Source organism: Rhinolophus sinicus, chromosome 5, assembly GCF_057876585.1.
Source record: "Rhinolophus sinicus isolate RSI-liver-muscle chromosome 5, RSI-T2T, whole genome shotgun sequence".
Taxonomy (NCBI): domain Eukaryota; kingdom Metazoa; phylum Chordata; class Mammalia; order Chiroptera; family Rhinolophidae; genus Rhinolophus; species Rhinolophus sinicus.
In genome coordinates, this window is record NC_142505.1 from 37,694,479 (window position 1) to 37,708,384 (window position 13,906).

The 13,906-nt window shown below is 37.8% G+C and overlaps 1 protein-coding gene across 1 annotated transcript in view; it reads right to left on the bottom strand.

Moving 5' to 3' along the window:
- Window positions 1-134: 134 nt before the first annotated feature.
- The window catches only part of COPB2 (coat protein complex I subunit beta 2), a 30,586-nt gene continuing 16,814 nt past the window's right edge, over window positions 135-13,906 (bottom strand). The window contains exons 10-22 of the mRNA XM_019747541.3: window positions 13,118-13,228; window positions 11,048-11,136; window positions 10,854-10,960; window positions 9,594-9,737; window positions 8,830-8,960; window positions 8,495-8,702; window positions 4,947-5,057; window positions 3,622-3,836; window positions 1,822-1,914; window positions 1,555-1,735; window positions 1,299-1,364; window positions 1,067-1,138; window positions 135-473 (exon numbers count right to left, since the gene is read on the bottom strand). Of these exons, the coding sequence (XP_019603100.1) occupies window positions 378-473; window positions 1,067-1,138; window positions 1,299-1,364; window positions 1,555-1,735; window positions 1,822-1,914; window positions 3,622-3,836; window positions 4,947-5,057; window positions 8,495-8,702; window positions 8,830-8,960; window positions 9,594-9,737; window positions 10,854-10,960; window positions 11,048-11,136; window positions 13,118-13,228 (1,624 nt within the window). The 3' untranslated portion in view covers window positions 135-377. The remainder of the gene's footprint in view (window positions 474-1,066; window positions 1,139-1,298; window positions 1,365-1,554; window positions 1,736-1,821; window positions 1,915-3,621; window positions 3,837-4,946; window positions 5,058-8,494; window positions 8,703-8,829; window positions 8,961-9,593; window positions 9,738-10,853; window positions 10,961-11,047; window positions 11,137-13,117; window positions 13,229-13,906) is intronic.

The following is a 13,906-nucleotide window of genomic DNA, read 5'->3' on the forward strand; positions in this document are numbered from 1 at the left end:
ATCATATGTGAAAATATGATCTAGTGATGCAAAGAAAAGGAATGTGGGCTGTTCTATAGGGTGAGGTGTAGTTTGGGCTCAGCCTTCTAAAACTAGAAGCCTATTTTCATTGTTTAGAAAGGAAACGAAGTATCTTCATTAATTCAAAAGGTTTTATGAGATACAGTCTAATGACAGTATGAAAAAAAAAATCGAAGTCCACATGTTTTAGTTGACAAGGAAACAGTGATGTAGCTGCTGCCCATAAACCCCTCCTAAGACGAGGAGGGCACTGTGTGCCCAGGGGGCCATGGCATTTACATATAAAAATCTAAGGAGTTCTGAGTCCAAAGCACTGGTCAGCATGACAGTCAATACCTGTTCACAATATAATCTGTTTAGTCATCCAAAATATCTTCATCCAGGTTGATATCTGTTGTGTCAATATCTTCTAATTCCAAATTATCCAAATCTACTTCCAGTTCGAGTAAGCTCTACAAAGGAAAGAAAGAGGGTGAGTCGCACAAGACTGTATTTTAAGAAACGTTACCTCTCATTTATGATCCAAAGAGAACTAAAACAATACAGGCACACCTCGGAAATATTGTGGGTTAAGTTCTAGACCATCCCAATAAAGTGAATAGAATAACTCAGTAAAGCAAGTCACACCAATTTCTTGGTTTCCCAGTGCATATGAAAGTTGCGTTTACACTATACTGTAGCCTATTAAATGTGCAAAAGCATTATGTCTAAAAAACAAACTATATCTTAGTTAACACTTTACTGCTAAAAAATGCTATCATCTGAGCCTACAGCAAGTAAATCTTTTTGCTGGGTTGGGGGTGTGTGTCTTGCCTCCAATTTGTAAAAAATGCGTATCTGCGAAGTACAGTAAAGCAAAGCACAATAAAATGAGGTATGCCTGTAGTCAGACAGAAGGACATCTTCCCGTTTCAAAGCCTCTACTCTGAAACTGATTACGTCATGTAAAATACGGAGGCCTGCACATCCTGCAGACATGGCGGGGGGGGGGGGGGGGGGCGCAAGGCTGGCTTTCCAGTGGGAGGTTTGGGAGTGGTGGCCATACCTTTTCTTCTTTGTTGGCTGTGTGGGAGGCCGTGATAACTGGAGTAGGAGAAGCAGGTTTCTCATCAAGATCCTGAAAGCCCAAGTGGAGAAACATAGAAAAACAAAGGAATGTGTTCAGGATTTTGAAGTTTTCCCCAAGGCAAGGCTGATCAGGGTTAGGAAGTGGGAGATGGTACTTAAAATCCACAAATGTCAACCAGATTATCTCATATAGTAAGTATTCTACTGACCTGCTGTGCAGACTTTGAGGGCTGAAAGCCTTTTGCCTCTTCCATAACATTTCTTTCTTCGTTTGGCTATTAGAGAATAAACCAGGAATGAAATGAAATATTTTGAAGTCATAATTCATCTATAAATTTGGTCTAAATCCCAGATCTTAGCTCTTAATGCAACAATAACGAATGCAGTACAGTACAAAAATTTAAGTCGTGAATGCACTGCTGCCCTACAGTCACACTAAATGAGGCCTGGCACCCGGTCACGCACCGTGACAAGTGGGTATTGTTTGGCTGGCCACAGATCAGCATGTGTTTCCTTCAGCCATTCTTCCACAACAAAGGCTTCTTTTAGTCCCGGGAAAAGGTTTTCATACTCTGTTGGATCAGCAAGGGATTCCGCTGCTTTCTGATTGACTTTTGAGAGATTTTCTCTCCAGAGTTTCACCACCCTAGTACAGATATGGAAGCAAAGAGAGACTGAATAAGTGTGCTGTTTTTATTTGAAACATTGCTTCCTAAAATTAAAAGTCTGTACCTTGAAACCTGACTGGGTAAGTAAGTCCGGGCCAGGAAGGCAGCTTCTGGAAGTCGTCCAGTTCTAATCAAGAGCTCCAGGCAAGCATCAAGCCTAAAGATTAAAAAGGAGAGGCACTGTTTCCAAGAATAAATGCTATTAACACTGGCACTTAACACATTAAAGAAATGTGGATTTAGTGTTGCAAAGTCAGCATTCCCTCAATTCCCACACATAGACCTCATTTCTGTCACTGAACCATCAACTTGTCACCACCAGTGTATTACGTAATCAATAGGCTCCAGGAGTATGAAGGATAAGACAGCTTTTGTGACCATTTTCAACCTCTAACTTATTTTAACTCCTAAGAGGAATCTAAAGGGGCTTTTCAAGACAAGGCAGCGTCATTCTTTTAAAAGCTTCAGGATACATGGGAAGAAACAGGTTCACAAGTGGCAATGTCGAGGGCAGCGTCTCCAACATGGGCTGTGCTGGACAATCCAGTAGGAAATACCCAAGTGTTGTTTTTCGTTTTTTTTTTTAATTTGATTTTTTTCTAAGTTTGATAAAGAGTATAATGTATCTTAGAATTCAGAATTTTTTGAATTTTAGAAAGGTTAACACTTCACCTAATATCATCAGCATCAAATAAAAACATTAATATTCTGCATTAACACAAGCATTAATATTCTGCAATAACATAAATACTAAATGCGATAAAAACATACCAAGTGTCAGAAAGACAACTAATGCCGTGTTTCCCCGAAAATAAGACCTAACTGGACAATCAGCTCTAATGCATCTTTTGGAGCAAAAATTAATATAAGACCCAGTCTTATTTTACTATAAATTTAATTTACTAAAAATATAAGACCTGGTCTTATTTTTTATTTTTTTTCTCCAAAAGACACATTAGAGCTGATTGTCCAGCTAGGTCTTATTTTCGGGGAGACACGGTAGTACTTTAGGTCAGGTTTTGCCCTAAAATAAGTTATAAAAAACTATTTTAAGAATATTTTTGGATTTTGAATTATGGGTAAAGAATAGTGGACCTATTATAAGGTATGTAAGTTTATAAATATGCATGATATATATAAATATTATAAAAAGCATAAATGCATATATTGGGGTATATCCCAAGTTTTATGATAAAGGTTTTAAAGGGTTTAAAAAGTTAGCATGTAGGACAAGGTTAATGAATACTTTTGAGTTTTATTTCATAACATGGTCAACTAAAGCCGAAATGATTTGGTTTGTACTAACTGCTAGACTTTTCAAAACAACATTTTTTTTTTTATGCTTTATACTTGCATTCAAATCTCAAAGTAACTGGCATCCTCACCCCCCTTTATTCTTGCCATGAACAGATCAGAATTACCTAATTTGGGTAAAATCACCTGCCATTCAGGTACCAGCTGGAACAGCACATAACCTGCCATCATAAAATCAGTGGCAGGGCAATTGAGAAATGTCTCCACGTTGAGCCCCCATGGACTAATTTTCCTTGAACATTCAGATCAAGTGTGCTAAGAGCATCCTTTACTGAAGGTGAGTGCCACCTGAGAAGAATCTAAAAGCAAACCATTTCCCTCTCAAACTAGAAATGCCCCACTGACACAGAAACCCCCGTACTTTAGGGAGCACTATCCTCTGACTGTCCCCTGACTGTCCCCACGAGGAGCACCACTCGGCCAGGCATTAGTTCAAACTCAACGGTGCATTCTTCACATTCCTCTCCAAAAGCCACCCTCAAAGTCAATGCAGAAGTAAGTGCTTTTAACTGCCATGCCCACCTCTTTTAGAGCCTGTATTAATACTTACTTGCCCTGTAAGAAGTAGCTCATGAATGCCACGTTATTCTTGCCATCTCGCTCCGCACCCTCTGCTAGCTTGTTGACCATACTAGCATTTCCAGAGGCAGTGGCCAAAAGCAGCAGCCCCCCATAATCCTGTGCATGGTGCAGGCACTCCTGGGCTAGGCCAAACTGACATTTACTAATGGCGAGTTCAGCAAGTTGTTTCCACTTCTGTTCTGACTGTATGAAGAGAGTTTCCAAGTTAAAATATTTTGGGGAATATTTGAATTTCTAACATCAACATTATTCTATTAACCTATTACTGTGCTGACAATGGGAGACATATATACAGAGGGTGCCAAAAAATGTATACACATTTTAAGAAAGGAAAAAACTATTAAAACTTTAATACCCAATGTATACTGATAACAAAAGATAAATACAAGTCACATTTGACTTCTGCAATTACAAAGGTGCTCAAAGTGGTCACCGTCAGTGTCCAGACACTTCTGATTACAGTGAACTACTGCTTGAGCAACGTTGACCAGTGTCCACTTGTATAAATTTTTTTTGCACCCCCTGGTAAAATACACACACACACACACACACACAAATATATATAGTTGTACTTAAGCTGGTTCTATCAATCAAAAGAAAATGGAATGACAAAATGTATAAGAAAATGGAAATTATTCACACGTACAAAATTAATTCAAACAAATCAATTTTGATGCATGAATAAACATCAACCTATTATGTTTTTATTTTGTAATTACACAGTAAAAATAAAACTAAAACCATCTAATGGGAGTTTTAAGATAATTAGATTGCAATTATTTTAACGAGTGATTTAATACCAGTTTTTTAAGATTAAAAAAACTTTTATGTCCTTAAATATTTAACAATAATATTATCTATCATTTGTAGCTTCTCAGAAATCAAATAGGACGCTGCATATTTGGATGATCTTAACTTCCAAAATGTCAGAACCTTTCCTTAAAACCAGTATCTTTCTCACTAGTTTGGGATATTGGCAAATGACTGCTACATCTGCATTTTTAGGAGTTCCCAGACTAGTTTATCTACTATCTTACAGCTTTGCTCTCTTCCAAAATAGATCTCCTGTAAGATGGGAAAACACTTTTTCTTAAATTTGAATGCGAAGAATATCTCCAATATAATCCATTTAATTTATGCGAAGATTAACATGATGCATTTTTTAACAAGACCAAAGAGAGGCAATAAACTCACCAAAATGAGTCACTTCAGAAAACTTAAATAACACAACTTACAAGTACACTAAACACATAAAAGAACCTGGTTACCTTTCCACCAGTTATGAGTACATACCTCTGCTTCCACTGCTAATTGGTATGCAATTTTTAGTTCTCCAAGCTGAAGAGCAAGTTCAAAGCGATGCTCGGGGTCTGTGGATACTGTAAGAGCTTGCTGCTTGAAGCCCTAAACAGATTCAAAAATATGTATGTGTGTGTGTATTTATGTATATAAAAATGTGTGTAGTCTGTAAAGTGTACACACATGCACATGGCAAATCACTTCCCTCTCAGACTAAAAATACCCTGCTGACATAGAAACCCCTTACTTAAATCAAACAAAAGTAACATAAAAACAAAATATTCCAATGAGTAGAATATAGAAAATTACAAAATTAAGGAGTCATTAACTAATAAGAATTCCAGCAGACAAAATTCAGTCACACAATGCCTACTGTTTTCTAAGCAATGGAAGCTGACCAATGCTAGATAAACTCAAGTAAAACAGCAACTAGTAAAATTAGAAATGTGAAAGTAAATAGAAATGTCAAAAAGAAGGATTTTAGAAAGTTGAACAGGAGTCATTAAAAAAACAAAAACACTGACGTAGACCTAGCCGTTCCTAACGTGGTCAGTCACTAAGCTGGGCCTTACAGCATCTAGGCCAGTCCCTCAAAGAAAAGGAGTCAAATATAAAACCTTCTGATTTTCTAGCATCTGCAGGTCATTTGGCAAACATCTGCTGTCAGGTCCTGACTGGGTGTCATACCTATGTCTTCATCGTTAGTCTCATGTCGTTCATCGGCAAGTATTCCTTCCCAGGCTCCACTGCTCCAGGGTCATCAGAAACAGGCTTCAAACCAACTACTGTAATTTCTAAATTAGCTTCTCTCCCAAGCAGCCCCACCCCCAAGTCACCCATGAGTACCCTGTAAACAAGGCGTTACTCCTTTTCTTCCCTGGCACTGATGTAGACAATATAAAATCTAAGAGTGGAGGACGGAAGATCTATGAAACTAGTCAGATATAGGCAAGGACAAACAGGTGACAACAGGTGGACTCAATACACTCACTTCTGTTTTCCTCCAAATCCCCACTGAAATGACATTAACGGGATTCTTATTCTCAGACATACACTCCCAAGGACACATAGAAAGGCAGAAGAGACATTAATAGCAAAATTTTGGAACCTGGAAAAGTGGTGGAGTATAAACATTCAGGTAAAACACTAGATAAAACTAATCCGGAATCGGGAGTGAAAACAGCATAGAAGAAACAAGCTGATTCACACCTCAGAATCCCCAAAGGTGTCTCGTGACGAGTAGACTTAAAATGAAACGGCCTGAAAGTCTGCATGAGAAACAGATTTCCCAGGTGCCTCCTCTCCCGCACACCCCTCGACACCCACAGAAGACAGGAGGTTCATTCTTTGGAGAGGGAAACTAGAGGGTCTCTGTCTGAGGGATACCTTGCACACCTGGAGGAAGGAGTACTGAGTATCAAAAGGAAAACGAGATTATGAGAATGGAATGTTGCGACTAAATGAAATACTAAATACTGAGACACCAAGCTGTTTCTACTTAGTGCTCAGAATGCTGGTAATTGGGGGAACTTCTCTGTAAACTTTAGCCAGGCCAAGGGGTGTGACTTAAAAATACTAAGATGCCGATGAGGGCTATATGCCAGTTAGAACAGTGACTGGTACAATGTTAGGTGCAGTAAATTCATTAAATGAATAAATGAAATTATTAAATTCATTATGTGAAGACACCGACATTAAGGTTCCCCAATCACGTCACATATTCTAAGTCCATGCACAACAAACCGACACTCAAACTCACACCTTCTGATCTCCTTCTTAGACCCCCCCTCTTAAATGAGTGCCCAAGGAACATCAGATACCTGAGCAAAATCTCTAACAGGAAAAACAGATCAAAATGAACCAACAACGGCAACGTGAAGGAAGCCTACTATGTAGGGGGAAAAGAAAAGTTCAAAACAACAAAAAACTGTCATTCTTATCATTCATATGGGAGAAACTTTAACCCATAAATAAGGTTTTAAAAGTCCAAGAATAACAAAAAGAGAAAACCAGTGCAGGAGGTCCAACATTTGAATAACAATTCCACAAAGAGAGACTAGAGAAAATAAAGGAAGAAAATCATCAGAGAAATGATTTTAAAAAACTCAAAAATTAAGGACATGCGTTTCCAATTAAAAGAATTCATCTACTACCCTGCGCAATGAATTATAATTGACCACTTTCAAGGTCCATCATCATGACAGCTCAGAACCATAGGAACAAGATCCAAAAGAGAAAAAACAGATTAGGTACCAAGAATCAGGAATATAAATGGCTTTAGACTTGAACAATAAAACTAGAAGCTAGAAGGCTTCTAGTCCAATGTCTCTACATTCTTGAGAGAAAATTACCCCCAACCTAGAATCCAGTTAAATGGTCAACATGTTTTAGTGTAGAACAATGGCACTTTCAGGTAGCAAGATCACAAAAAAATCTACTTCCCATTAATAACCCTTATCTCAGGAAACTACTGAAGAACACCCTCCAGCCAAATAAGGGAGTAAACCAAGGGAGACGGGATATAGGAAATAATAGCTCCAACTCAAGAAAGGCAAAGGGGGAGCCCCATGTGATAGTGAAGGGGGGATACGCATGATGAAAGCAAAAAAACCAGTTCAGACTGAAGCAGACTAAATATTTTGAAAGGAGATTTCAAGGAAAGCTGGAGAACAAGCAGAGTTGGGAGAATAAGCGTAAGTGGATACAAAATAAGCAAAGTTTAAAATAAAAAGACACTTATTAACTCCAGGAAAAAAAAAAAAACTGCAAGAAGGGAAAGCTATAATACACATGGGTCAGTGGTGAACAGTGTTTACACAGCCATAATGATTAAACCATCGAATGCTGATCTAATCAAAATTATGATATGATTATATTGGGAGGATAAGGAATAGGAAAGTGGCAGGTATGTGGTAGAAGCAGGGGGGTGAAAGATCAAGCCTCACCTATGGAGTGGGAAGTCACAAGAAATGCCTGAAGCTGAGAAATAGCACTATAAGCACGTTATTGAGAATGTGGAAATAAATACCAAGAGAGTCAGCTAAAAAGAATTAAAAGTGATTAATTCTAGGATGTAGAAATGAGAGCAGGGAGGACTGTTTTTTTCTTAAGCCTTATTAAACTTTACACTTCATGTACCTGTAACTTTGATGTAAAAACACCACATTAAGAAAAACGCGTATCACATGGTAAATTTTGTTATGTGTGTTCTACCAAAAAACAAACGAACAAACAAAGCCAGCTAGGATAGAGACAAAAATACAACACAGACAGAAATGAAACTATTGATAGAATGGAAAAGAAGTCTATAGAAAGGGAAGACTGAAAATCATCTCTAACATTTAAATGGGGGTACCAAGCTCTGGGGTACTGAGAAAGGAGCAGGAAGAGTATAACTAATGACTTAAATTTACAGGAGATACCACTGCCATAAGGAAATGGGTGACAATTAAGAAATTAAGTTTTTCAAACTCATAACTAACATTCTTTCAAATTGCTAGTTTTAAAAACACACAAAAATAAGATAAACAAAACGCTCTTACCTGCTTTTCCAAAAAGTGTGCAACTCGGGTCCTCTGTTCTTTTGGAATGGTGGGAAGGACCTTATCGGCCATGCTGAAGTCCCTCCGCATGACAGCCGTCTGGTATTCCAACACTGAAACCAGCAGGGAGTAGCTAACGATGTTCAGTTCTTTATCCCCCAGGTAAAGCCTGTTGTCCTTAGGAATATAGCCCAGGAGATACATTGTCCTGTGTTAGAACAGAAATTAATTTAGAAGTAAGCCCAAATCAGTAGATAATCTCTTTTTTTTTCTCTCTCTCAGTATACTTTTAAATTTAAGATGCTTAAGACAAAAGCAAAATGATACTCAGTTACCTGTCCAAGTGGGCAATGGTGACTATTTCTCCTCCAACATAATAATTTAATCTGTTCACAGAACTTGTGTAAATGAAGCAATCGCCTACCCACAGCCCTGTTTTCACAATTTCCTGAATCTCACCAAGAACCTAAAAGAAGGAAAGGAAGTCTATTACTAATTTATGCAGCATTAGAAATCCTGTCCATAACAAAAAACAATATAATTGAGGGTGATAAGGTAGAATGAAGAATGCAAAGCAAAATCCTATTAATATTCCAAGAAAGGAAAGTCTATCACTGGAACTTCTATCTTGTTTCTTCATTTAAGAACACAATCATGGATGACTTTTTATAATGTAAAATCCTATTCTGTTAAAGCTATGATCTAAAACCGTGTTTATCTAAACTCCTAGCACACATGAAACTGGCATAAGTGTTTCATAAAATCTTCCAGGACATCTCCACAATGGATGATTTATCTGAAAGCTGATTTAAGCCATTCTGGCCAAACTGTCTTAAGATCAAAATACCTTCTAATTTCCTTACTGAAAGATATAAAAGTTAGTCTACAGATTTCCTAAAATCAAAGCACAAATTTCTTTTAAACATAAATACTTTCACACTTGATCTTTGAGCCATGATTTTAATTTTCACATTTTTACCATAATTCCTTAAAATGCTTAGGTTCCTAAACCTAGTTTATAATTAAATGTTAAAATGAGTGACATCCTGTTATAAGAATATAATTAGAAACAAAGCTGAAGTTGTGCTGATGTAATTACCTCAAAGGCGTCTTCAATGCCATCTTCAGTAACTCCCTCATGTGTTTCCTGGGCAGCCAAGACTTTTTCCGACAGATACTTAAGGATAAAAAATGACTCCTCAGTGGCAATACAGACTAGCTCTCCAGAGTCAGACCAGAAAATCTGTAACAGGAAACACAAAAACGCAAATGATTTTGGATGTCTCAGTGGATAAGATAAACTGCATACACTTTGTTTCTTACAAGATTTCTCTTCTTGTATTAAGATAACACACGTGTACTTAACACAGTGTGCAGAGACATACATTTGGGAGGGTGGAAGGGCAGTGCTGTTCTAAGGGAGGAAGGGCGGGAGCTGCCAGCACACCAGCTGTGCGGGACCTCAGAGCAGCAGCAGCCTGTTCCTCACTGCTCTCCAGCAGCGCTTCTCACCCCGTTCTTCCCCGTATCAACCACCCATGAAATTTTAGTACCACAGATACTATATACCATGCATTACAGAGGGTGCCAAAAAAATGTATACGCATTTTAAGAAAGGGACAAACTATATTAAAATTTAATAATATATAGCGATAAGAACAAATACAAGTCATGTGTATACACTTTTTTGGCACCCCCAGTATATATATACATGTATATGTACCAGATGTGCATATACATATATATATACACAGATGGTACATATAGAAAACATACATACATATATATATATATGTATAGAATACTTATGCTTTATAGATAAAAAGTTTTTTCACCCCTTAGGAAACAATTTTGCCCCCTTTGCTCATTGAGAAGACAGAACCAGGACCCTAGGGAGGTGGATTTGTCTCCAAAGATAATTTCCTGAAGATGAAAGTTGTCAAAGAAGCAGGCAGTTCTAAAAATAGAAAATTTTGTCCCTGGAGATGGTTACCGAAAATTTAAACAGCCACTGTCAGCTAAAGTATAAAAAGGCTTTCTGAACAGAGTGGAAGCTTTTTAGGCCTTTCCATGTCAAGAACTCCCAGTCTTGTCTTCAAAGTATGCTTTTTTTACTCAGAAGCCATTTAAAATATGAAAAGTACTTGACATTTGTATAACTTTATATTTTTCAAAATAGCCAACTTCTATTTCCTCATTTTAATTCCGTAATTCTGATTTTGTAAGCAATCCTGAGGGAAATGGTGCTGAGTCCAACACCATGGAATGGGGACAGTAGGGTACAAGGACATTTCTTGGTCTCAGGGACCCAGAGCTCATTATACAGATGCACATTCCCAAAACAATGGCGGGAACTCACGTGTTTGGGCTGAATTTCAATTCTGCGTATGAGTTCTGTGTTGTCCCAGTCATAGAAAGCTAAGCCATTTACAGACCTGACTCCCAATAAGAAGCCTCCATAGATACCTAAAAAGAACAAAAAGGTTTTTGTTTAGCTATTTTCTGAGCCATTACAAAGCTTCTAAAAATGTATCATATATAAATAACACTCACTTTCAGCTCCAAAATCTGGTTTAAATGATTTTTTTTCCTTAAAGTTCTTAAATATCTTTACAACACTGTTGCTTTCTCTTATTGCATATCTGGGGGAAAAAAAGAAGGCATACAGTATATTATATACTAAATCATAATTCCACCAAATGTATCTTCAAATACATGAGTAGTGAATTATGCAGAAATATAAAATATTTGAAGATTCACTAACAATTTTTTCTCTAAGAGATCAGTGAACTCCTTAAGAGTTGGACAAATAATGAATGGGTTGCACACTAGTACACAAATTACTAGAGCTTACAAATTATTTCAGAACCTGAAAAAGATCCAAACGTCCATCAGTAGGTAAATGATTAAACCGACTGTAATATATTTATACGATGGAACACTACTCTGCAAAAAAGGGAACCAATCAAAAACATGCTTAGCTAAGCCAGACATAAGAGTATATACCGTACAACTCCATTTATATGAAACTCTGTGTTTGTCTTTTTTTAAGACAAATCTAATCTACAAGTGACAAAAAAAGCAGATCAATATTTGCTTGGGGCCAGGGAGCAGGGGCAGGGTACTGATTGTTAAGGGAAACACGGGAATTTTTTTGAGGTAGAAATGTTCTGTATCTTGATTGTGCTGGTGGTTCAAGTTTGTATACATTGGTTCAAATTCATTGAAATGCACACTTAAAATAGTGCTTTTTATTTTATATAAATGATACCTCAAAAAAGTGGCTTAAAAAATTAAGCAAAACTTGTAAGTGGTTCATTAGTCAGCCTTGTTTGGGAACAACTTAAGAAAATTGCATATATTCGGGCATCTGCCTTAAAAAGTGAGCGAGCGTGTGGCCGTTCCTGGACATTCAAGAATATTTACTGACATGTGCTTTGCTCAAGACAGAAAAGCTGCAGAAAAGGGTTTTGGAGGGCTAAGGCTGAAAAGAGGGAACTACCAAACCAGAGGGAGAGGTATGCTGAGAGACGTGAGGCAATTCGTGAATTGTAATTTCGCTTAAGATGATAACAAAGTACCCTTTAGTATATGGAACTATGCCTGAATGAGTGTATTTAGGAAATTTATGAAAAGATCAAAACAATTCCTTACCTCTCAATAAACCTTTGTGTTAAAAAAAAAAAAATTATTACACAACACTGAAGCTTAGGTTACTGCTGGGACCAGGGGCAACACAATATGGGGTAAACAAAACAAGAAAACTGTGAAGACGTAATTCATTGTGGTCTGAAAAAAACCAAAGCCCTAATGTCTATTACACGCACCAAACAGGAATGAAAAATGAACCAGTTGGCGACTATCTGCTATAATAATTTAGAGTTAAACGTTTTTTTCTGTTTTTAATGAGAACATTTTATGAACATTCTGAATTCAGACAGAATTTGTTAAGAATGGGAGGTGGTGGCAGAAGAGGGAAAAGATCAAATATATGGTGATTGAAGGAAGACTGACTCTGGGTGGTGAACACACGATGCGATACATAGATGATGTATTATAGAAATGCATGCTTGAAACCTATAAAATTTTACTAACCATTGTCACCCCAAAAATTTAATTAAAAAAAAAAGTGGGAGGTGGGTAACATCACAGAAAATGAGTTTTTTAAGACTCAATGAAGCTCTCATCAAGATGACACCAGACTATAGCATTTCTCCCAAGCAACTTATACAGGGGCATCAGCACCTCAGGACTCCAGGTCACAGGGTCACACCAGGTCACCTGCTAAGGGCCTGACTTGAGGACCTACTTTGCCTTGAGCCCATAAGCACCAGGCCCTGCCATGGGCTCCCATCAAGGAAATGGGTGCTGGGTCCCCAGTTTAATGGGATTATTAGGTTAATTTGAGCAAGCCAGCTCAGAGCTGACTGTAGTAAAAAGGGCAAAGGCAGCTCCTGCTGCACAGCTGTCTATGACTCTGATCTTCCCACAGGCAGCTCTGAGAACGTTCTTTAACATGGAGAAGCACGGCCTATGCTGGGCATCAGGAACCTCTCTAACAGCTGCATGCAGAACACGCATTTGCAGTCAGTGCAGGCCGCCTCGCACACAGCCACAACTTACTCTGAGGAATCATGGGCCCATGCAAACTCCTGCGCCGACCCAAAGCTCTTGTTTCTCAGGGCCATTGCTGTGTAGATGATATACTCGCCATCACCACACACCACCACAAACCTAGAAATTACAGAAGCCAGGGAGGGAAGTACAGAGGACCAACGACATGCATAAGAAACAATGATTCATATTTATGGTATAATATTTCTGATCATAAATGTTATTTCAGTTGACTGCTACAATTGAACCTAATATCTTTTAAAGTTACATATTTCTTTGAATACAGAGCTAGATGTAAATATTCTACCCAAAAATCCAAAAGAAAATTATGAAGATGGGGTTATTGCTGACCATGTTACTGCGTTGCTTTCTCTTATAAACAAAGGTGACTGGGGACAGGAAGATGAGAAGGGCTGGGGGTGTGTGGGGAGGATTCCCCTAACCCATCTAGTATTTGCTCAGCACCAAGATGCCTAGTAGTTTGCTCACTACATTTATACCCACAGAAGGCCCTATCTTGTTGCAAGACTAGGTTCATTTTAAGGCTGATCATTCAAATGAATAAAAACATCTCACTCCAGTTTTCAATGACTGTTAAATTTGTCAAAATAAACAGGATATTTTAGCACTTAAATATTGAGTAAAAATAGAACGTTGCACTCAAAATTTTCTCAACAGACATAAAGCAACCCTCTTTAAAAGTTCTAATTTAGAACACTTTATTGGCTGCTATTGGATTGCCAAAGGTGAAATGCAAACAGAGCAAAAAAATGTTTTATGATATTAAGGGAAAAATAT